Source organism: Phaenicophaeus curvirostris, chromosome 9 (assembly GCF_032191515.1).
Source record: "Phaenicophaeus curvirostris isolate KB17595 chromosome 9, BPBGC_Pcur_1.0, whole genome shotgun sequence".
NCBI lineage: Eukaryota > Metazoa > Chordata > Aves > Cuculiformes > Cuculidae > Phaenicophaeus > Phaenicophaeus curvirostris.
Genome location: NC_091400.1, coordinates 19,204,887 through 19,227,939, shown reverse-complemented (window position 1 = coordinate 19,227,939; position 23,053 = coordinate 19,204,887). Strand labels below are relative to the sequence as shown.

The 23,053-nt window shown below is 41.8% G+C and overlaps 1 protein-coding gene across 6 annotated transcripts in view; it reads left to right on the top strand.

The window, feature by feature from the left end:
* The window catches only part of GBF1 (golgi brefeldin A resistant guanine nucleotide exchange factor 1), a 109,108-nt gene that overhangs the window by 52,614 nt on the left and 33,441 nt on the right, over nt 1–23,053 (top strand). For 2 of the 6 annotated variants that reach the window (XM_069864259.1, XM_069864262.1), the window contains 6 exons: nt 9,315–9,446; nt 15,639–15,757; nt 16,379–16,487; nt 16,850–16,910; nt 18,706–18,760; nt 20,183–20,281. In XM_069864259.1, coding sequence (XP_069720360.1) covers nt 9,315–9,446; nt 15,639–15,757; nt 16,379–16,487; nt 16,850–16,910; nt 18,706–18,760; nt 20,183–20,281 — 575 coding nt within the window. Of the gene's footprint in view, nt 1–9,314; nt 9,447–15,638; nt 15,758–16,378; nt 16,488–16,849; nt 16,911–18,705; nt 18,761–20,182; nt 20,282–21,619; nt 21,656–23,053 lie in introns of all 6 variants that reach the window. The other 4 variants (XM_069864261.1, XM_069864263.1, XM_069864258.1 and 1 more) reach the window with 3 other exon arrangements.

Here is a 23,053-nt window from a genome sequence, read left to right as displayed (position 1 = left end):
CTGTGGAGAATTACTGTTCTTTAAAATACCAGGGGTGAAGTTTTAATTTCTCCTGGGCTTTTAAATTGCCTGCTTAGTTTGGGCCTGGTACCATGCAAGATGTATAAAATATCATAGTGAAGCAAGTCCAGTGACTGAATAGAGTTCTGTAGAGTGTCACACTCTAATTGCTCTTCCTTCGACATGTGCCAATTTCTTTTAAAGAGGAAACAGTGCTTAAACTTGACATACATCAAACTTGTGCTGTCAGTAAGATGGACGGATCAGTCCATCCTCTGGACTTGGCAGTGTGCAATGCAATTCCCCATAGGTTTCATTTAGCCTAGCCAGCCTTGTTAGAGTGGCTGTGCTCTCTAGCTCATATTAGGAGGGAACCTTGGGAAACCTGGCCCTAATTCACAACAGCAGCAAGATCAATAACTATCAGTGTTTGGTCAAGGGCAGATGAATTTGTCATGGGATAACTGCTTTTTCCTTTGATTTAGTTTGGTTTAGTAATTTCATTTAGAGTTGAATGTCATTGGATCAGAGGGGGTGCCTGTGGGTTCTGAAGTTCGGAGCTGGTGCAGGTTCATCACAAGAGCTGGCTGTTGCCATCTGTGCGGTGATTTTTTCTAGGAAGTATTTCAAAATAATTTAAGCTGGTTCTGAACAGAGACAAAAGGTGAAGCTTACCTGCATTTCGCTCACCCCATTGGTATGGGAGATTTTTTTAAGAATAGATGTTAAACTTCCATTGCAAAACTCATTGCGGTTTACCTTACTGAAGGATTTTTTCCTTGTAGTTGTATGGGAAGGTTGATGTCTCTTTCCTGGAAGTTGTTTAGAACTTCATCTTAAGTAATTTCTGCCCATGGGGGGGACATTTTGAAGGGGACAGGATCTCAAATCAGTTCTCCTAGAGCTATTGTGAAGTTTTCCAGAGTAGGATTAAGTGCCATTACAGTTTGCACTAACAGTTTAGAGCTTGCATCTGTCTGGAAAAGCCACAAAACTAGCTGTATATTCCAGAAACTCTCAGAGGCTCAGGTCTACCGCAATTCCTCCATCTCCTTCCCCTGAGAGCAATCAGTCGCTCTGTAACAGAGATCAGAATTTATTTAAGTAATTCTGAATTTGCTTATGTGGCTTTACAAACTGTGGGTCCTGATCTAGTCTTTCTCTGCAATGTGCTGGTATAATCAGGTGTTGCTCTAGCGCTCAGCCCTGGTACGACATTGTTGAGGCTGTGGAACGAGTCCAGAGAAGAGCAACAAAGCTGGTGAGGGGGCTGGAGAACAGGCCTTATGAGGAGCAGCTGAGAGAGCTGGGGTTGTTTAGCCTGGAGAAGAGGAGGCTGAGGGGAGACCTCATTGCTCTCTACAACTACCTGAAAGGAGGTTGTAGAGAGGAGGGTGCTGGCCTCTTCTTCCAAGTGACAGGGGACAGGACAAGAGGGAATGGCCTCAAGCTCCACCAGGGGAGGTTTAGGCTGGACGTTAGGAAAAATTTCTTTACAGAAAGGGTCATTGGGCAGTGGCAGAGGCTGCCCAGGGAGGTGGTTGAATCCCCTTCCCTGGAGGTGTTTAAGGCACGGGTGGACGAGGTGCTGAGGGACATTGGTTAGTGTTTGATAGGAACGGTTGGACTCGATGATCCGGTGGGTCTCTTCCAACCTGGTTATTCTGTGTGATTCTGTGTGACATAGGAGGAAGGGTTTCTAGAAAACAAGTATAGATTAGCACTGAAATTACACTTAAAGGTAGGTGGGTATTACTGTTCATACTGGCAATAAACACATTCATGGAAGAGCAGTTTGGTAGGCTTTTACTGTGTAGAGTTAATTGATTTGTTGCCTTTCATCAGAGCAGTCATGGTCTTTTCAGAGATATTCAGGTCACAGGGTGGAAGGAAATACTCCCCATAGCAAGGTCTTCTCCTGGTGACCTTCAACCTTGCTATGCCAGATTGCCTCTCAGTTCTCTTTAAGGGCTATTCTTGTTTGGAAGCGGAGTCTTTTGAGTATAACCTCTGACTAATACATGTCAACTGCAGCTCAGAAAAAAGATTGTCAAGGTGCAATTATTTCCATCCCTGCTGTCTCCTTAGTGCTAGGAAACAAGGGCAGAATTAACAACTTTACCTTTTGAAGTAAGCTGTTACCCAAACACCTTATTTGTTTTTCTGGACTCAGCAATCTATATGACTGGCGTTAAATATTCAAGGAGAAGTGAGTAGTTCGATCTGTATCTCAAGTCCAGCTGGATTGAAACCATGAAAGCTTGCAATTTGTGTAGCTCCATACTTCTGTTGATGGCATTTGTTTTCCTTCTGAATGAAGTGAGTATCTTCTACTTCTTATAATATCACTCCCTCTGGAACAGAATACTACGGCTGGATGAAAAGCACTTGAAATAACACTAGAGGCACAACTGGAGATTTCTGTGTAATTTTGGCTGAAGATACTCTAGCAAGTACCTGCCAATGAAAAAAATGCCCAGGGATATTTAGTGGGCAGTCAGAACAGCTGAATTTGAAACATGGCATCAGATGAAACCCCTGATGGCTAATGCTAGCACTGATGTCTGTGCTCCTGCTTTGCTGATAGATGTGAATGATTCGTGTAGGAGACAGTATTTTAGTTGAGTTTATGCCAGTCTGACCAGAGGATATCGAGAGTCAAATCCTCTGTATGCATTCTGCCATCCTTCCCCAAAATAAAAATCTCAGCTCTGAGGGCCCTTCAGATCTTGGCGTTATGGAACAGTCATTTGTTAAAGTCAGGTTTAATGAAAGGGAGATAAACGCATGAAGCTGGAGTGTGACAAATGAAAGCATTTGAGCCATTGTAATGAAATTAGGCAAACAGAACAGGCTTGACAGCTCTGGGTTCCCCCTGTCAAACTGCATTTGTAATTCTAGCCTTGCATTCAGTGTGGCTGTGAATGGCACTGTTTCTCTGTTGATATGGTGGGCTGGGGCCCCTGAATGACCACTTTAATTCACAGGGAATTAGCTTTGAAGAGTATATTTTACAGGCATACTGAAAAGTATTGCAATTCATTTTCACTTGTCCTTCATTGACTTGAATATCCTTAATTTTGGGCCTATGTTTACTTCTGTAAAGCTTTTGATAGCACTTATTATAGTGAAGTATTGATTTCAGAGGTGCACAAAGCTTGCTTCCCTGCATCCCTATGGTGCGCTTCTATGCTGTTATACAGTTCCAGTAGCTTTTTAAAATAGCTTACGGTATTTATGCTTTCTGGAAACAGATGTAGGCTCCTGGCTCCTCAGCTCCTCCCTAGCTGTCAGAATCTGTTTCTTTTCTTTTATTAAGAGCTTGGCTTGTGATAAGACAATGATATTTTGGAAAACCTGTACGGGATGTCAGGTTGCAACACTTTTTGAAGACCTCTTATTTGTAAAGTTTAGTAGGCACTGCCATCATTATTTTCAGGAACTGTAGAATTGTTTAGGTTGGAAAAGACCTTTAGGATCATGGAGTCCAACCCTTAACCCACCACTAAACGATGTCTCTAAGTGCCACATCCACATGTTTTTTTAAATACCTCCAGGGATGGTGCCTTAGCTGCAGTCCTGGGCAGCCTGTTCCAATGCTTGACAATGCTTTCGGTGAAGTTTTCCTAATATCTGGTCTAACCCTCCCCTGGTGCAGCTTGAGGCCATTTCCTCTTGTCCTATAGCTTGTTACTTGGGAGAGTTGACCAACACCTGCCTTGCTACAATTTCCTTTCAGGCATTTGTAGAAAGCAATAAGATCTCCCCTCAGCCTCCTTTTCTCCAGGCTACACAACCCCAGTTCCTTCAGCCACCCCTCATGAAACTCTGTGCTCCAGACCCTTCACCAGCTTCATTGCCCTCCTCTGGACACGCTCTAGCACCTCAATGTCGTTCTTGTAGTGAGGGGCCCAAAACTGAACACAGGATTCAAGGTGCGACTACACCAACACCAAGTACAGGGGCACAATCACTTCCCTACTCCTGCTGGCCACGCTATTTCTGACACAAGCCAAGATGTTGTTGGACTTGTTGGCCACCTGGGCACACTGTTGGCTTATGTTCAGCCAGCAGTTGGCTTATGCTCAGCCAGATGTTGACCAGCACCCTGAGGTCCTTTTCCACCAGGCAGCTTTCCAGCTATTTGTCCCCAAGCCTGTAGTGTTGTGTAGTGGTGGTGTGGCCCAAGTGCAGGACTTAACACTTAGCCACGTTAAATGCACCAGTTCAGCCTGTTCAGATCCTTTTGTAGAGCCTTCCTCCCCTCAAGCAGATCGACACTTCCATTCAGAGTTATCTGCAAACTTACTGAGTGTGCACTCAATCCTTGATCGAAGTGTAGGACTAGAGCTTTTTCTGATCATGTTAGCTGCTAGGTCAGGATGTATAATAAGTACCAACCTGTTCTTATTTTGGATAAGAAAATCTCTAGAAATGTGCTATGCATTGCACTGTGTTGCACAGGCTAGTCTAGACCTGGAGAGAAAACCAAGAACAAAACAGCAACGAAACCGTCTTGCAGGGAGAGATGGCAGAGTATTCTTCTCACTTGAAACCCTGGCTGTACCAAGACTGCATGAGAGGAACATACATTCAGGAACAAAAGAATGTGAATCCTCTAGATTAGCTTTGTTACACCTGGTGCTCTAAGTTAACTGTCTGTTAGTGACCTGGAGTAAAATGTTGGACTAAACTTCCCAGCTAGAAGAAGTCGGGGCATGTCTTTCATTGCAGATGTAGGGTGGCATGTGTTGCAGTCAGTCTGGAGAATTTGTTTTTTGGAGTAGTGAAATGTGCCTCCTCTACTTATCAGCTGTAGAGCTGCTGAAATTGTAGTGTTGAAAGTGTATTGTAATATTGAAAGTGTAGTGCCAAGGGGCCTAGAACCGGCACAGCTATTACCCAACTGACTACATATAAAGCAAAGTCAAGCTCTGCAAATTTTTAGAGGAACAAGTAGTTCAGCTTGCTAGATTTGTTAATCTCCAAATTAATCAACAGATAATCACAGGACTAACTCAACAGAAATTCTCCTTTCCCTGTGACCCTGCAGTCTGACCTAGGTGAGATTAAGGCAGAATTTATTCCAGCAGTTAGGACTTAGTTAGTTTTCAGTTAGGAAAATATAGATACTCAATACTTGTAGATGATTTTAAAAGGCAAGTTCAATTTTGTCATTTTTTTTTGTAAACTTTGTTCTCTTTAACTTGGGTGAAAAAACAAAATGTTTTGTTATTTGGTGGATGAACTAAGAGTAAAATGTGTGCAAAGTCAGGTAGGCAGTGTTTGCAATAAGTATTTTTGTGGGTGAGCCAGGAGGCACTTGCTGGTACCTCCGTTTTCTGTGGCATAAACTCATTGTGCTCCTAGCAGAAGTCCTGAAAATTTCTTTGTTACGCTGTTAACTTTCTCTCACCTTAAGAAGAAAAGATAATGCCTGTTCGTTGTACAGTCAGTATGTAAGCAGGGAACATAACGGCACATGCTTGAAGCATTGCTCTTGTCTGAGCTCATATGTATTGGAGAAGTGCGTGGGACACAACTGAGACAGCCTTTCTGAAGGCTGCGCGTCAAAGGCCAACAGCTGCTGTGTGAGAGGAGTCCAGGTCATGTGGTTTGGGTTGCAGTTGCCTGTCCTGGGGACAAGCGATGTTGAAATAACTTGTCATAAACAATTTTTTCTCATTCATTTACTCTGATTCGGAATGCATAGTCGAGCCTGATAAGAGTCATTCAGGAGTGAAGAGTTGAACTGCCAGAGAAAGCAGCTTATGTGAGCATTTTAGATCAGGAATGTGCCAACAGTGTGCTAACAACAAGAAACCCCTTCTGAGGGGAACCTGCTCTTGTACTTCAGGAGAGAGGGGATGCCAGAGGTCTAATGCGGCTTATTTGCTGAAGTGCCAAAATGGCTGGATGGGATTTCTGAAATGGGAATTAGATGCTTAAACATGAATTAGTTGTTTAAATATCTTTATAGACACGTGTGTCTAAGCGCAAATAATCCATAGGATGAATGAAGGAAAGCACTGTGGTCTCAAAGGAATGCCTTCCTCATATTAAAACGGCCAGCCTGGAGAGATGGCTTTCCAATACACTACTTAAGATATTCGTTCCCTTCTTCATGATCTTCATGCACTGCTTTGGCTTATCTGAGAATTTTTGGGTGTAGTGCACATGCTGGTCTCGTTTGCATCTGTGGAATTTTGAAGAAGGGACCTGCGTGAAAAGAATCCCTAGTGCAATTTTGATCTCTTTATGAACACTTGTTCAGTTTTTCCTCTTATAATACCTGAGGTTGTGCTTGCAGAGTTGGTGGGGTTTGGGGTGGATTTTTTTTTTGGTTGTTTTGTTGATTTTTTTTCCCCCAGAATAGAAAGTAGTTACCTAAGCAGAGTACCATACTCTGTTTTCTAGTTCAAACACTGAAAAATGTCTCTTGCTAGGAAGAATACTTGGAGAAACATCTCTGTCGGGAAATTGCAAGTCTCTCACTGGTCATGGTTTTCTCACTTGGAATGACTGATCCTGAATCTGTCAGCACGAGAACCAGAGAGATGTAAAAGCAAAACAGCTTTTTTTTTTTTTTGAAAGCGTTCTAAAAGTTCAAGTATGTACTTCCAAACACTTAATATTTACTTTATATAGCCTTTGTTTTGGCAAAGGAATTATTATAATTGATTTTACTGGCCTTTCTGAGGTTCTTGGGTGTTTTCAGGAAAGCATAGCATGGCTTTTACTGTTAGGTGCCAAGATCAAGATTTCATGTAGTCTCTTTCATGCAGTTTTAACTTGCTGGGCAGAACAGTTTTCGTTAAAGACCATAGTCCTACCTTACCAAAGGATTATGGAAAGAGTGCTATTCAGTTTCCACTGTTCTATGCTCTAGATGAAGTTTGAGCTCTGTCAGTAAAAGCTAGCATAGAATGCATCTTGCAGTTGTAGTGATTGATCTGAAAGGACTGGCAGGTTGTTTCTGGACACCACACGTTCAGTATATTAGGCTGTGAAAAACTTCTGGGGAGAGAACTTCTGAACTAACTTTACTGAGCGTTAACAGGACTGAGTTGAAATAAAGATAAAGGATTGAACTTCGACTTACTAACTTGTTTGCAAAATTTTTACTTAGTTAAAAATTTCCAAGTAGCTTTAGTGTCACTTTTAGGTACCGAACTAATATTTCAGCTAATGAGAGTAATCTGCTTCAAGACAGAATATAGCAAGGGCATCTGCAGTATGAGTGTGTTTCTGTGCTCTCAGTCTTCCTATTGAACAAGAGGTAATGATCCCCGCAAGTTCTCAATACCTGCAAATGCTGCTGGTTAGAAGAGCTCATTGTAGTAATCAAGTGAATACTGCTCAGATGCAAACAATTAATGATATAATTGGTGTTTTACTGAAATTTGTATCTTTTAGTAGTCCTTTAGTAGGGAAGTATTGCAGTAAAAGTACTCTGTTCTTTTTTAGTATTTTTTTTTTCAGTTACACAGCACCATCTATCCAGTGTGAAACAGTTTACATCATACACAGTCTATTTCAGAGAGCTTAACGCAAAATGCTGTGTTACCATAAAAGCTAGGGTCTCTGAATATCAGGGAAGCTGGTCAGAGTTGCTGTGTTATCAGCAGTATGTGCCTAAGTTAAATCTGAATTATGACAAGCCATTTTGTGATCTCTATGTGAGCTGGGGAATTCAGTTAGAATTCTGGGAAGTCCAATCTTTAACCACATAAAGATTCATAATTTTGAAAGAAAAAAACTAACCCCCTCTTTATAAAGATAACATCTATTTGTTGTCCCAGGTTTTAATGGAGAGTGTGGTATCTTATGTATCCTTGGCTAGCAAGTTTGTTTTCATCATTTCATTTCATCTGTGCAGCTAAGTTCATCTACTTACGTCCCATTTTCCTTAATAATCAAGGTGCAGCTTTTCCATACTGTGGTTCAATGGATTGAAGGAGACTGGAGGAACTGACAGGATTATGATGGATTGATTAGGTGCTGTCCTGTAGACAGGATCCGGTTTTGAGGAAGAAGAGTTTGAGTGTTTATCCCTAGTATATTACTGTATTTAATGTCCAGGTGCTTGTAACCAGACAAGAATTCCATAAAGCACGCTTAAATAAACATTGATGAAAGCTTGTCTTATAATCCTCTGCATTTCCATGAGCTATTGAGAGATGACACAATTGTAATGTCACACCAGGATATTATCTGACAAGTTGGGAGAGTTGTTCTTAAGCCAAAAAAATTGAATCATCGTGTTCCTTTTAACCTCTTGCAAGTTAGTGGTGTTGGCCTGATTTGAACTGGTGGCTGAAAGGTAAGAGATCATATAATGGTTTCCAAAGTTCCTTTTCTTTTAATTCTAGTTTTGCTTTTAAGAGCACAACTGTTGCACTTCAGTGTTGTTCTCCCTGGCCTTAACTATTTAAAACAAAAAAATCCATATTATTTTTTCCTCCTTTGCTTCCTCACCATAATTTGTCAGTTATGTTAACATGCTTTCTGATGGGCTTTTTGCTTTGATACTCAAAGCTTTTTGATAGAAACTATAATAAAATGGAATTTCATTTGTCTTAGAATCAGGAGGGTTTTTGAAGTAAAATAATTGAGTTATGTTCATACATACAAACACAGCAGCTTGTCTAAGGATTCAGGAATTACAAGCTTTTTTTCTCCCCACCTCAGAAGCTCATATGACAGATAAATGCAATACTGGATTATCAAGAATAAAAATGCGAGTATTCCTGTGATACTAGTAGCCCTTAGGCTTGTTCACTTTTATTAGGAATAAAATGTAGGTTTTCGCAAGTCGAGCCAAGTGTTTGTACTTAAATATTTTTGGTCTCAGGATTACCCAAGTTACTTTTAATGCACCCTTCTTTGCCTGAGTACTAGCTGCCTGATGGTTGCCTTCACATGCATTTTAATGTTTTTTTGCCTAAATCCACCTCAGGGCAGGCTCCTCTTATCTTGATCCCTTGTCTTGTTGTCTTTCCCCTACCCGCAACTTTCCCTAGTTCTGGCTGTTCTGTTCGGTGTTTCTTTTTCATTCCCAGAGCTTCCATTGATCATCTTGAAAAGTGTAGGAAGTTGTCCGTAGTTGTTTTTTCTCCAACTCAGCAGCCCAGTGCCTGCTCTCTGGTGTTGCAGCTTCAGAGAGGATACTTGCTATCTTGCCTTCTGAAACTAAGCCTTTGCAGGCCTATTTCCTCCGAGACTAAGCTTGCTGTAGTTTCTTAAAGAGAAAATGAATCCTAATGAATCAAGTCTATTTTAACTTCTCTCTAAAATTATTTTTATTTTAACAGAGCTGTCTGAAATTGAACCCAACGTCTTTCTTCGGCCTTTCCTGGAAGTAATCCGTTCGGAAGACACTACGGGTCCCATAACTGGTTTGGCCCTCACCTCCGTGAATAAGTTCCTCTCATATGCGCTAATAGGTATGTTATGTGCCTTCCTGGAGTTTACCAAAATGCCAGCCAAATGCTTGAGATGTGTCTTTGGCCAGGATTCATGCTTAAAGTCTTATGAGAAGATTGGAGAAATAAGAAAATTGTCATTAATGGTGGGGAAATAGGCATCTGCACCTCCTTAACATCAGATGTGCCGGTCTTTCATGGTACTCCAGCAATGGCCAGAAACAGAGCTGCTGCATGTGCTTTTGGCCTGCTGCTGGATTGTGGTGGTCACCGGCTGCTTTTTAATACATTTGGAGCAAAAGGGACAGGGAGGGGAAAATACCAGCTTGGATTACAATGTAATAATGCGCATAAGCATAGAAGAATTTATTTAGTTTTGTGGATAATATTTCTGTTCTAGTGAGGATATTTTTTTACTGGGTCCCAGACCCTGTCCAGTGGTGTGCCAGTACTCCTCACTTGTCACGATTGTCATGGCAGAGACAGTTTTTCTGCCGCCTAGACTTTGAAATGTGCATGTTCTCCTTTGTATTTGTGAAAGACTAATAATGTGCACGTGATCAGTTCCCATGCCTCAGCTGGCTTGTAGTAACTCATTAGTTTGCTTTCCGTCTGCCTTCAGTATGTCATCCTGTTGTTAGTGGTGCTTGATTTTTCTGTGTAAATTCTGTTAGGAGTTCCTGATCATGCCTGTGTGAAATACACAACTCATTATCTATGTATACATAGTCCGACTTGAAGAAAATTATTTTTCCTATTTCCATGCCCCCCACCCCTTTTCCTTCCTTACATTGTAAGTGAACACTGTTGAATTTTTTGCAGTTTTAAATATTTTATTCTTTGGCGTTAGCATAAGGGAAATTGTAGAAAGAAAGGACTTAAAGGTGTATGTAGATGAAGAACACTTTTATGGGAAAGACCCAAAATTAAAACAAGCCAAAACAGTGACTTGCAGGAAAAAATTTTTTGAGTTTTATGTAAATTTAGTGTGTCAAGACATATATTAGTGGGCAGTGTTGACTGTCATTAAGTGGCAAAAAATAATGCAAACGATGCAATATTAATGTCACTTCATAGTACAATAAAGAATATCTTAATAAATAAGCCTGTAAAACATGTCCCTCTGAAGGGATAATAATGCAAAACATGCTAGTCTTAACATAGAAGAGGAATCCATCCCTTATTCTGGGCTATTAAGGTATGGGTGGGGTCAGAATATCAGGCTGGTATTGCATGTCCAGGCAAATTTCTACACAGGCAACTGGCTACAAATACTTCATTTGCAGCAGAAAAGGGGGAAAATGTAGTTGAGAGTTTGTAGACTTTCTCTAGCTACTTGTTATTTAGAATATTAATTAGGTCATTCTAGCAAGGGTGCATCCCTATAACTGTTGGTGAGAATGTGTCTTTGTAGTAGGCAGCGGAAAAGACTCTGCCTGGCTTCTGTTGTGGAGCAGAACCTGTAATGCAAGACCTCTGTTGCTGATTCAGGTGACATTCACAGCAGCCTTGTCCTTTGTGCTGCTCTAGATACCAGTGAGACTGGGATTAGTGGTGCTGGCTGAACATCTGGCTAGGCTTCTGTTGTTAAATTAAAGCTTTTTGCTCTTATATTTCTCTTTGTAATATAAGACTAAAGGTAGTGTAAAGACTGTTTGCCTAATGATAGGAAAAGCTTAAAACTGTCCTTAATATGTGAACCTATTTCAAACTGTACAGAACTCCTGCATAACAACAATAGGGAGATAATCAGTGTGGCTGATATTTGTGGTGTGTTTTGGGACTGCAGTTTTTTTCAAAAGCATCATTAACTGTGTGTTCTGTGAGTGGGTGGCTTTTGCTGTACACACTGGGTTGAAAACCAGTGGATAGAGAAAGGGTCAAACTCCTCTGATAATTATCTTTGTTTAAAAACCCTTTCTTTTCCTATTTCCAAAACATTTCATTGCTAAGCCTCGTGCCATCTCACTGTTTTTCTTGTTCTGTCACATGTCAGCAGGTGGTTATCTGTCTGCTTTTCAGGACGGTATTGCTGAGGTGTACGTTTTAAAACCAGGTAGAAAAGAGTAATTCTTGAGTAGCCTTTGAGACTTCTGATTTCTAGTAGTCTGAATTGCAAAGATCTGAGATTGTTGGATGCAGCAAGTCCCTGATGATCACAGAATCACAGAATCACAGAATAACCAGGTTGGAAGAGACCCACCGGATCATCGAGTCCAACCGTTCCCATCAATCACTAAACCATATCCCTCAGCACCTCATCCACCCGTGCCTTAAACACCTCCAGGGAAGGTGACTCAACCACCTCCCTGGGCAGCCTCTGCCACTGCCCAATGACCCTTTCTGTAAAGAATTTTTTCCTAACGTCTAGCCTAAACCTCCCCTGGCGGAGCTCGAGGCCATTCCCTCTTGTCCTGTCCCCTGTCACTTGGAAGAAGAGGCCAGCACCCTCCTCTCTACAATGTCCTTTCAAGTAGTTGTAGAGAGCAACGAGGTCTCCCCTCAGCCTCCTCTTCTCCAGGCTAAACAACCCCAGCTCTCTCAGCCGCTCCTCATAAGGCCTGTTCTCCAGCCCCTTCACCAGCTTTGTTGCTCTTCTCTGGACTCGTTCCAGAGCCTCAACGTCCTTCTTGTGGTGAGGGGCCCAGAAATGAACACAGTATTCGAGGAGCGGTCTCACCAGTGCCGAGTACAGAGGGAGGATAACCTCCCTGGACCTGCTGGTCACACCGTTTCTGATACAAGCCAAGATGCCATTGGCCTTCTTGGCCACCTGGGCACACTGCTGGCTCATATTCAGTCGGCTGTCAACCAACACACCCAGGTCCCTCTCCTCCAGGCAGCTTTCTAGACAGACTTCTCCTAGTCTGTAGCACTGCATAGGGTTGTTGTGCCCCAAGTGCAGGACCCGGCATTTGGCCTTGTTAAACCTCATGCCATTGGACTCTGCCCAGCGGTCCAGCCTGTCCAGATCCCTTTGCAGAGCCTCCCGACCCTCCAGCAGATCGACACTTCCACCCAGCTTAGTGTCGTCCGCAAACTTGCTCAGGGTGCACTCGATGCCTTCATCCAGATCATTGATGAAGACATTGAACAGGGCTGGACCCAGCACTGAGCCCTGGGGAACCCCACTTGTCACTGGCCTCCAGCTGGATTTCTCACCATTTACCACCACTCTCTGGGCCCGGCCATCCAACCAGTTTTCCACCCAGGAGAGTGTGCGCCTGTCCAGGCCAGAGGCTGACAGTTTCTCAAGCAGAACGCTGTGAGAAACTGTGTCAAAGGCTTTGCTGAAGTCCAGGAAGACCACATCCACAGCCTTTCCCTCATCCAGCAGCCGAGTCACTTTGTCATAGAAGGCGATGAGGTTAGTCTGGCAAGACCTGCCTTTTGTGAAGCCATGTTGACTGGGCCTGATCACCCGGTTCTCTTGCATGTGCTTCATGATAGCACTCAAGATCACCTGCTCCATGATATAGCGCAATCACAAATTGATTAGATAAAATTACTTGGTATCCACCATGCGTGTGTTTTAGTAGGAACAGTAAGCCTTACAGAGGTTATCCTCAGCTCTGAAATAAGTACTACTGTTTCAAGAGTTATAGTCAATACATTACACAGTCATTTTTAAAGTACAAGAAAACTGTGATGGTACTGAACTCGTACTGATTTTTATCTTTCAGATTAGTTATGTCCTTACTCAGCAGTTTTGCACTAGCTGGCTAGCTGTCAGCTTTTTTTGATAGCTCAAACCTTAGCTATAGGAAGACTGGTGGCTGAATTTCAGGAAATTTGTTGTATTTTCCTCAGAAAAGGTATGTGCATTATCTGTTATTACAGTGAGTCCACAGCAGCTTCTGGCTCCATTTCTAAAGTTAACTTTCCTTGATCTTCCTGAAAACTACGTATCTGTAAGTGGGAAGCTGTTGCTTAGCTTCCAGTGAGAGGACTTGATGTTTAGGGAGTTTAAAGGTTGTTCTCCCTTCTACCTTCTCTGTCTCCTTGGTGATTTATTTCAGTTCCATTAAAGGTGTTACTGAGCAGTCGTCTGGGTTTCCTGGGTTTCCCTGATAGTTGAGAGCCTGAATTTTCCACTTTCTGCTTGTTCTTTTGCCTGCCTGTTGTGGTACACCCCGTGTGAAATGTGTATGTTTAAATGGGGTCTCCAGATCTTTGCATTGTAGGTCACAGTTTTTAAAGAGATATTTTGCTTCACACAAACTTATTTTTGTTAGTGATTCTGAGCAGGCATTGATACATCTTTCTGTACTTGTTCCCTTGTGAGAAAACAAAAGGCGGGTTGATCTTTTCTGTATCTTGTTTCTGCAAAGCAGAAGTATCTGTGCTTTTAATTGAACTCAAGAGGCTTTATAAATTGACCTGAATTTGTAGAGCTGTTCCAGGAAGCCAGGACTGAAGTAGTCAGGCGCGTGATGTGTGTTGGGAGAGAGGTGTGTTTATTAGTGTTGAAGGTAGGGGCTAGAACAGCGAAGCAGTAGTCATAGGTCTGTTAAAGAGGCATGTACACAGCTTGCTTGAATTTCCCTTTCACACAGTTTATCCATAACTATGACTAAGTCTATAGGAACTCACATCTACTGGAAGGGGTGACAGTGAAGTGAATCTTGGTGTTCTGCCTCTGGAAGCCTTTTTCTGCTGCGAGTGGGGTTTTCCTTTTGATGCCCACTTCACTGCTCCCCACTGTAGTTAACAGTGATGCTATTACAGGTGCTGGCATTGTAACACCACCCGGTCTTCATCTGATTGAATTGGGGCCATTTAGAATGATCCTACATCAGCATTGGTGGTTTAAGCTGTTATTTCCATTGGTGAATGAGAGTGCAAACATATGGCTGGTTTTATTGCCTTTGGTAGAAGAGTGGTAGTTCTCAATGGATTATAAGCCTGTACTGTGGGTACAGAGAGAACTGCTTTTGACAGCCAGGCCTCTCGTCTAATGCTTCACAGTATCAGAAGTTGGTATCCTGTTGAGTGCTGCTGCTGAAGCAGGTGAAAAGTAACTGCTTGGTCTTAGAACAGACTCCTTGATAGCTCAGTGAGGTTTCACTAGCAAACCAGGAGAGGAACTCATGCTCAGGTATGTGAGGTTTTGCTTGTGTATGTGAGACAACTACATCAAAAGTAGACAAGCTTTTCCCTTAATAGGGATGTGTAAGAGATGGCGAAGGGGAAGTGCTGCCCCTCGGAATCCCCACAGTGTGGTGGAAACTGCTGTCTTCGGACCACAGTAAGGGTAGCTTTCTTTAATGCCTAGGGCTTAGCCCCTCCTAGGTGTGAACACAGATGGAGTCAGAGGGTGTCTGCAAAGCAAACCAGGTCTTACTCTGTCAGCTTCATTCTTCCTGAAGTTCATGAGGCCCCATTGCCAATTAATGAGGTATTAACTAGTGTTTAGGTTCACTCCTTTCTTTCCTAATGACTGTTTAGGTAGGAAGGTAACAGGATTCTTGCTCAGTGCTGTATTGTTTAAGTGAGAATGAAATCAAAGCCGGGGGCAGCTTTTCTGAAGCCACTGTAATGTGGCACAAGATACGGTTACTAGCAACAATCTCTAACAATCTTGTCCTAAACATTCCCTGAACTGCACCATTGTTTGTAGCTACAGAAGACCGAATCAGAGAGAAGGAGCCTTGATGAATGATTGAAGCAGGAGGCCTGCAACTCCTAATATCTAAGCTGTGATCTGTCTGTTGTTGTCTCTGGGGAAAGATACCGGTCAATTTCTTCCGCAGCTCCTATTCCTTGAGAGGGCGAGAGACGATTTTTCCTTTTCAATGTAGTGGAACCTGTTAGGCATTTACTCCTCGTGGGAGTAAATTTGAGGTTCCCTGTGTTTAAGTGCTGTTTTCTTTCTCAAGGAGGAACTGAATGCATTTAACAACCAACTGTGCTATATTGTAGGGAACAGGATGTAGTTTTATAAATTAACACCTAAAAAAATATGGAGCCAGTAACAACTGAATTGTAATTCTTCTGTTAGATTACATCTTTTTGCAAATGTAGATAGACTCTTGATAATGTTTTTCTGAAAGCTCCCAGTTTAAACTCTTTATGTTTCTGGGAGGTGAGTTTTGCTCTTGTGGAGTCATACAAATTAATGCAGGCAAAGTATCTCTGCATGGGTGTCTCCCCACAGATGTGGCAGGCTGTAGGTGGCCTTTCCCTGTTATGTATTTTTATTCTGTTACTCAGATCCCAGCCATGAGGGCACTGCGGAGGGGATGGAGAACATGGCAGATGCTGTCACTCATGCCCGATTTGTGGGCACAGATCATGCGAGTGATGAGGTTGTCTTGATGAAAATCCTACAGGTAAGTGGAGCAAAATGGTAATTACCATAATGGCAGCTGCCTGTTGTGGAACATATCTAGTTACATGGAGATGAAGAAGAGAGAACAGTGTTTTGACTCTGTAGGAGCTTAGTGACAGGCTTTATTTTTAAACAGATGGCTCCTATACCTGTGGTAAAAGCTTTTCCGAATGAAAATAATTAAAAGCTTAAATGAAATTATTATTAAATTAAGGGCTTGATAATGTGGTGGAGTTAATAATCCTACCTTGTGCATGGTCTCTGTTAGGGAGGGGTAAATGAAGCATATGAAGTTCTCAGATTTATTGAGTAGCTCTTTGTAAAGACAAACCGATGAGCTATACACCTCTTTGGTCTTTGTATTTCTGAGTGGAGAGCTAGTTAGTGAATTTTGACATTGGGTAGCACGAAACATATCAGGCCGTTTTTAGAAATGGGTCAAGAGATCATTCTTGCCTCCTAGTCTGCCTGTTTGTTGATCACAGCATCCAGTATGAAATGACTCCTGGAAAACCATTAGGATTTCTGCTCATAGCAGTCTTTCTTGAGGAAGCCAACCTTTTCTTTGAAATGCATGCAAGTGGTATTGTACTATGGGACATATGTGCTCTCTTCTTTGCAGGTTTTGAGGACCTTGCTGCTCACTGCAGTGGGAGCCCACCTCACCAATGAATCTGTGTGTGAGATCATGCAGTCCTGTTTCCGCATATGCTTTGAAATGAGACTCAGTGGTGGGTTTGTTTGTACTTCTGCAGTTAAAAAATGTTCGGGTTTGCTCAGCATTAACTGGTTCTGTTGTAGAACATGCAGCCATGGAAAGCTGCTGAGGTTTATGTTGTTGTGTCTTTATACAACTTCATGGAAAATTTGTTAGGAGTTCTCGAGTACAACTTTTGACTGCTCTTTTTCCCCAGCTTCGGGGCGCCACCTTGTGATTATGTGCCCATTTGCAGTGATGTGGTGTTGGAAGTGGTTTTAATAAATTTGCCGTAATCTCTGTAAACAAGGCTCAGAGGGGAGTCTGCTTGAAGAAGCCTCTTGATAATATCACAGTGAGTAATGACACCTGTGTTATTTGTTTTTGTCTTCGCAGAGTTATTGAGAAAATCTGCAGAGCACACTCTGGTCGACATGGTGCAGCTGCTCTTCACAAGGTAAACCTGCTTGTGTTTGCCTCAGCATTGCTGAGATGGCCCTCTAAGGACAGAAAGATTCCACACTTCTTCTTAAGTGCCCTCAGAAAAACCATCCAAAATGGTCATTATTTAGAGATGGAAGGGGATGAAGGATTTGGCACTTTTCTCTTGGGCTGACCCAGTCAGACTGTAGGGAGACAGAGGCAGGGAAGGTTGCCTGGTTTAAGGTGTTCTTTGAGGAGAGATGGACAGCCAAGTAATGAAGAGCACTAGGACAGGGAACCAGTTTGGGGACAGAGAATGCAAACCACTCCGAAAAAGAAAGTGCTCCAAGAAATATAGTCACTTGTTGATTTCAAGCTAAGACCTTTGACCTCACATATCAAAAAAAATTTTAAACTCTTGAGATCATATGTCTTCAACAAATGTTCTGCCCTTTTAAGCACCTTTCAGGTAATTAAGGTTACTTTTAAACTTGTGTAAGTTATTTAACTTAAACTGTTTCTACAGATAGTGAAGTAGTCATTGACTTCCTCTGCGTATTGTAGAAGGGAAATGTGCAGAAAAGGATTGCAGTAAAACTGACAGCTTGTGAAACACAGTTCTCATAATATTTTTTCCCCTGCGTTGTCACTCTTGGTTCCAGTAGATTCTCCATTTTTTTCTAATCTGTGCACTTTGTGTTGTGCAGCGCACTGGATGAATGTGGGGCAGTCAGAATCATTCTCTCCATAAAGGAGAGACTGCATTACTTTTTCTCCAAATGCATATATGAATTTTACTTAGGGCTTATTCGTTACTTGCTGTATATCCTCTCTCTGTCCTTCTTGATAAGACTTGGGGACACCACCACCATCTGTGTCTGTGGACACTGGGATGTAGGAGCATGACAAAGACAGCAACTGGAGGGATAGTTTGGCCATCTTGCTTTCCAGAAAAAGAAACAGCCAAAGCTACACTGCAAGGCTTCTATCCCTTCAGCAAGCAAAGACGGAAGTGTAATAAAGGAACAGAAGGGAGACCGGGGTGTATGGAGTTGCCGAGCTGTGTGCATTTGTCGTTTGGTAGCACAGGCGAGAGCTGACTACCTCCTGTACTTCTGAGACAGGGACTGCTTAACTCAAAGTATTCAGCTTAAACTTTAGATCCACTGTATGTTGTTTTTATGTGATGCAGAACAGAGGATAACTGCTGAAGTTCTATAAAGTTAGCGTAAAGGGTTACTGTTGCTAGTACTGACATGTACACTGCAAGAGTCACAGAATCACAGAATGGTTTGGGTTAGAAGGGACCTTAAAGATCATCCGGTTCCAACCCCCTGCCATGGGCAGGGACACCTCCCACTGGATCCAACCTGGCCTTGAACACCTCTAGATATGGGGCATCCATGACTTCTCTGAACAACCTGTTCCACTGCCTCATCACCCTCAGTCATGGCATGGATGACATTCTGGCTTAGCAGCTGGTTTTAGCCACGTGAGAGAAGCCTGTTTTGAGCCAATCTAATTATTTCACCACTGAAAACATACACCAAAGGAAAAGAACCTGTACTTACATGACTTAACAATTATAATCAATATAACAAAACTGCCATTAGCAGTAATGGCATGCAAAGCACCTCTCATCTATAATTTTTCCCCCTCATCAGACTTTGGCAAAGAAAGGAAAAAGAAATGAAGTGTCTCTTTTTGAGGAGAAAACTTAATTTTGGTTTTCTAGTATCTGCAGCATGATTGGAAAGATCAGTCTGGTTTTCCCCCCTTTTGTTAAGCCAAGAAAGTTTATTTATTTTGGCTTATTCTTTGTCTTTCAGATTACCTCAGTTTAAAGAAGAGCCTAAAAGCTACTTGGGAACAAACATGAAGAAGGTAAGACTCAGCACTGTGTTAGCTGTTCTGCTCTTGTCTCAGGCTTGCACACGTCTCTATTGTTTGTTTTCACATTTGTGTTTTTTCATTCCTGCAAGTCCCTAGCTTACTGAGAGAGCATGTTTAACCGCATAAATTGACATAACTTCATTAATTTCATGGGATTAAGCCCATATAGTCCAGTAGGGAGTCTTATGAGTGAGTCAGTCTGGTTTCTGGGAACAGCCATGAGTTGCTGTGGACTAGAAAGCCCCAGCAAGCTGTAGGACCTGATGGTGATATCTTCTGCTCTTTTGTTATCTTCTGCTCTCTCTCCAGCTTCCTTCTCATCTTTCTTTATTAACTGCAGGTGTGATACTGACTTCTTGGGACATATTTTTCTGGTTCTACCTATGTAGAAAGGAATTGTTGGGGCTGGTGAAACAGCATGAAAGCATTGTGAAATTGGGCTGTTGTAGAAAAGCTTTGATGGCTTCCAGAAGTGGCAGTATTCTGTAGCAAAAAAATTTAGTTGAAATGGGCAATGCCATGTCTATTAGCAGCCAAATCAAGGCAGACTGTTCCTTTTGTCCCTTTCCCTAGGTACACAATTTTCTAAGGGTGGAAGGTGAAGGTAGAAGGGTGGTTCACCACCATCTTCCTCTATGCAGTGAGGTTTTTAGCAGCTGGATTCAGTATGGCAAATACCATAAATGTGACTGTATGTGATTATTAATGTCATAATTTATTAAGTGGAAGGAGGTCCACTTGAGGGACTCCAAATATGCTTATATACATATATTCATTTTACTCCATGTAAAGAGTGTCAATACAAATACAGGATTTTACTGTTGAGAGCAGCAGGATGGGACGAAGAATGCTAGAAAGAAATAACCACCTTTGAACTTACGCTGAATATGCTATTTATAGCATTATAACTTCCACTCTGTTGTTGTTTTTAATGAGTTGAGAAAAGCAGCAACATAAAGTAAATGTACATTTTCAGAGCCAGTACAGCAGTGTTTTGAGAGACTGAATGCTTACTTACAGGAATCTGAAACTAGCCTGTCTTTGGTTCTTGTGTAGTAACCTAATGATTGTTTCCCTTGCTGTGGGAGAAAAGTGGCAAGATTTGTGACAATTACCTTGGCTGAAGGAAAGCTAATGTACTGCAGGTTATCAGAATTTGTCATGGTCTGTGTAGAGAAGTTGTAATGTGAAGATGAATTTGAATTTAGGAGGGCTGCCCTTTTCAAGTGATGGCTGCTCCCAGCTCGGTTAAGTGATGCTCTGTCTTGTGTCTTGATCTGTGCAGTTACCTTGCAGTGTCTCTTTGCTGTGCATGCCAGGAGTCTGCCCTGCAGCCTTGCACTCTGCCAGGTTATTCTTGTCTTTGGGTTTATTTTGCTCTGTTTAAACCATGGATTTGCCTATCTTTCACAGATCTCTTCATGTCTCCTCAACAAACTGGAGCTAAGTAGTGGGGAACAGCCCAAAGCCCTGAACCAATTAGAGAGGGTATTGCTCTTTAAGAACCTGAAGGTCTCTCTCTCCCTTCTCCTGTCTTACTTCCTTCTCCCTTCTCTTGTAAACACTACCTGAGAGATAGTTTTGTTGTGTGCAGCAAATCTCCCTCCACTCATTTGACACAGCATGGCTTTGGGGTACAGTGCATGTAGTGGTTGCTTTGCAGTGTTGTGGCTGCAGCTAGGGCGGGCTTGGGAGGGAGAGACCCTTGTTTTACTGCAGTGTTCAGTGTCCTGGTGAGTGCCACCTAAGACACCATCACAGCATCCTCTGAAGGAAGGGAGTGGGAGGGCTTGGGCAAGATTTGAGTCCTTTATGACAGTGAAAAACTAAAGAAACATAAAAAATGTAGATTGGTTTCTGAAGGCTCAAGTGTTGTGTGTCCTAGCTGTTGGTCTTGGTTATGGATGTAGCAGCATACTTGAGGAGTCTCTTGACTCAACGTGTCTTTAAGCAGTTTTACTCAAGATGAATCTCTGAGCTTTGTTACTTGGTACAGAGCTATAGAGTTCAATGCTTTCTAAAGTTTTTTGAGGGAGACGGCTGGACATTTTCAACATCTTTGGGCATGTTTCTTCTAAAATTAAATATAGTTCCCAGCACACTGCTTGCTAATGCAGGATGGGTGGGGCCAAGCTGAATTATAAAATATGTTATTCCCTGCTAGTTCTCCTTGAAAATACTCCTAAAGAAATACTATAGGCCTGCAGATTGTTGGTTTTTAGACTGATCAAAGACACCCTGAGAAAATGGGACCCTTCTCAGTTTTCTGTGTTGGTTGATAAACTTAATATACTTTTAGTTCTTGTCTGCCCTTAATGCTGTTTGATTCAAAAGGAGCTGAACGAAACACTTAGAGATGTGTTTGCCATTCCTTTGTCCTGTGTCTGTGGTCAGGATAGTTTGGAAAGACTGTGGCTGGAGACTCACAGAAATATGCAGAGTTAAACAGAAGAAAAGAGGAAGACATCTATCCTTTTGCAGTAGAAAATGCTGTAGCTAAATGTTGGGTTCTGAGGTGGGAGTCAGTAGGAACCCAAATCTGAGTTTTCACAGATCTTGGGGGTGGATTATGTTCACAGTTGCCTAAGATGCATAAATATGTTTCAGCAGATTAACTTCATTAGTAGCTGGCAGTGCAGGCAGATAGGTAAGTGAGATGACTGGACTGCATCAGTGTCTCCAGGACTTAGATCATGGACTGCGTTCTCTCTGCATGCTTTTGTGTCTTGAACGCTACTTGGTGTGCTGACCAGTTCCATGCTGCATCTAGAATGAGCTCATGTTTTAGTATAATGATGTAGTATAATCAGTTTAGTTACTAATCATTGGCCCCTGCCCTTTTCTCTTGAGGCTTACAGTATCTTATGGAAAAACAAACGAGTGCAGGTAAGGTGGCTTGTAGAAAAATGACATCTCACGGACCCTTTAAAAAGAATTTTGTAGTGTTTAATTTTCCTTCACCTTCCTAGACGTTAGCTGGAGTATTGTTGCTAAAACCTCATCTATCAAAGGAGGCATTTGGAGTCTTGCAATTTTTTTTCCTACAATTTTGTGTGTGTGTGTTTTTATGCAGAGGTAACTCAGATGAATATGACATCTGTACTGAGTTCCAAGTGTAGTAAGCGGTAGCTCTGAGCTTCCTCTCCACTCTCTTTCTCAAGAATGCTTAATACTAATTTTAGTTGGGTTTTACTGTGGGAATACAAGCTTAATCTAATCTGATAGTTAGAAAACTAATGCAACTGTAATATCACTGAGCATTGGAGAGGGAAGGAAAGTTTTGGATTATATTTAAAATTCAGGATATTCAATCACCTATTAAATGTCATTTTCCTGCAGTGTTTAGTCAATAAGGTAACTTTAGATTTAACATCTCAGCCTGTTAACATGCATCCAAGCTTTATAGCAAAATCAGGAAATGTCTCGATATTGAAGGTAAAAACAAGCATCAGAAGTAATTCTTTTAGTCAAAGACAAACTGTAGAAGTTTTTGGACATTTTTATACTAACAGAAAAGGCAAGAAGTCATGACATTGTCCCATTTTAATTCAATATAAAATACACAATGAAATACATTACTTTGCTGTCCTTTGATTGTTTTAGAAATCCCAAACTAGAGTTTGTTTGTTAAACAACATATAACCCCTTGACACTGGTGAAATGTTTCTGTTAAGCATTTCTGTTTGCTTCTGCAATTTTTTTTTTCAGCTATGCAATTGTCATTGTAGTTTGCTGTCTCTTATTTATAGGAGATAGCAAAAGAGAAAAAAGCCGGGGGGGTCGAATGATATGGGAGGTAGTTCTAGGTAATCCTAGTAGGTAATTATAATTAAAAAGTAGCTATTTATGTAGGATGTGGAATAGTGGATGGTTAGAGATAGGAAAGACCTACTGGGTAATCTCACTCGTCTGTTAAATTGTCACATCCCACCTCACCCCCACACCCAATTCTCCCCCCATCCCCTTCTCTCCCCCCCCCGCGAACACCTAAAAACCCAAATATACTTAGATTCTTGCCTGAATGCTTTATACTTTGACTAAATGTTTGGGATTCTTTAAAAATCAACTGAGTTTTTTTGCTTCCCTGATTAAATGGTTTCCCAGTCACATGAGGCTGTTGTGACTCAGTCTCTGAAAGGTGGCACAGGTTCATCAAAATGACGATGGGCATATGTCCCTTATGAACCTCAAAAGAAGAAATCTTGGAGGTAATACAAAGCACAGATAATGACTGAAAATGGGTATTGCCTGATGAAAAGTGCTTTTTTGAAAGAGCTACTGATG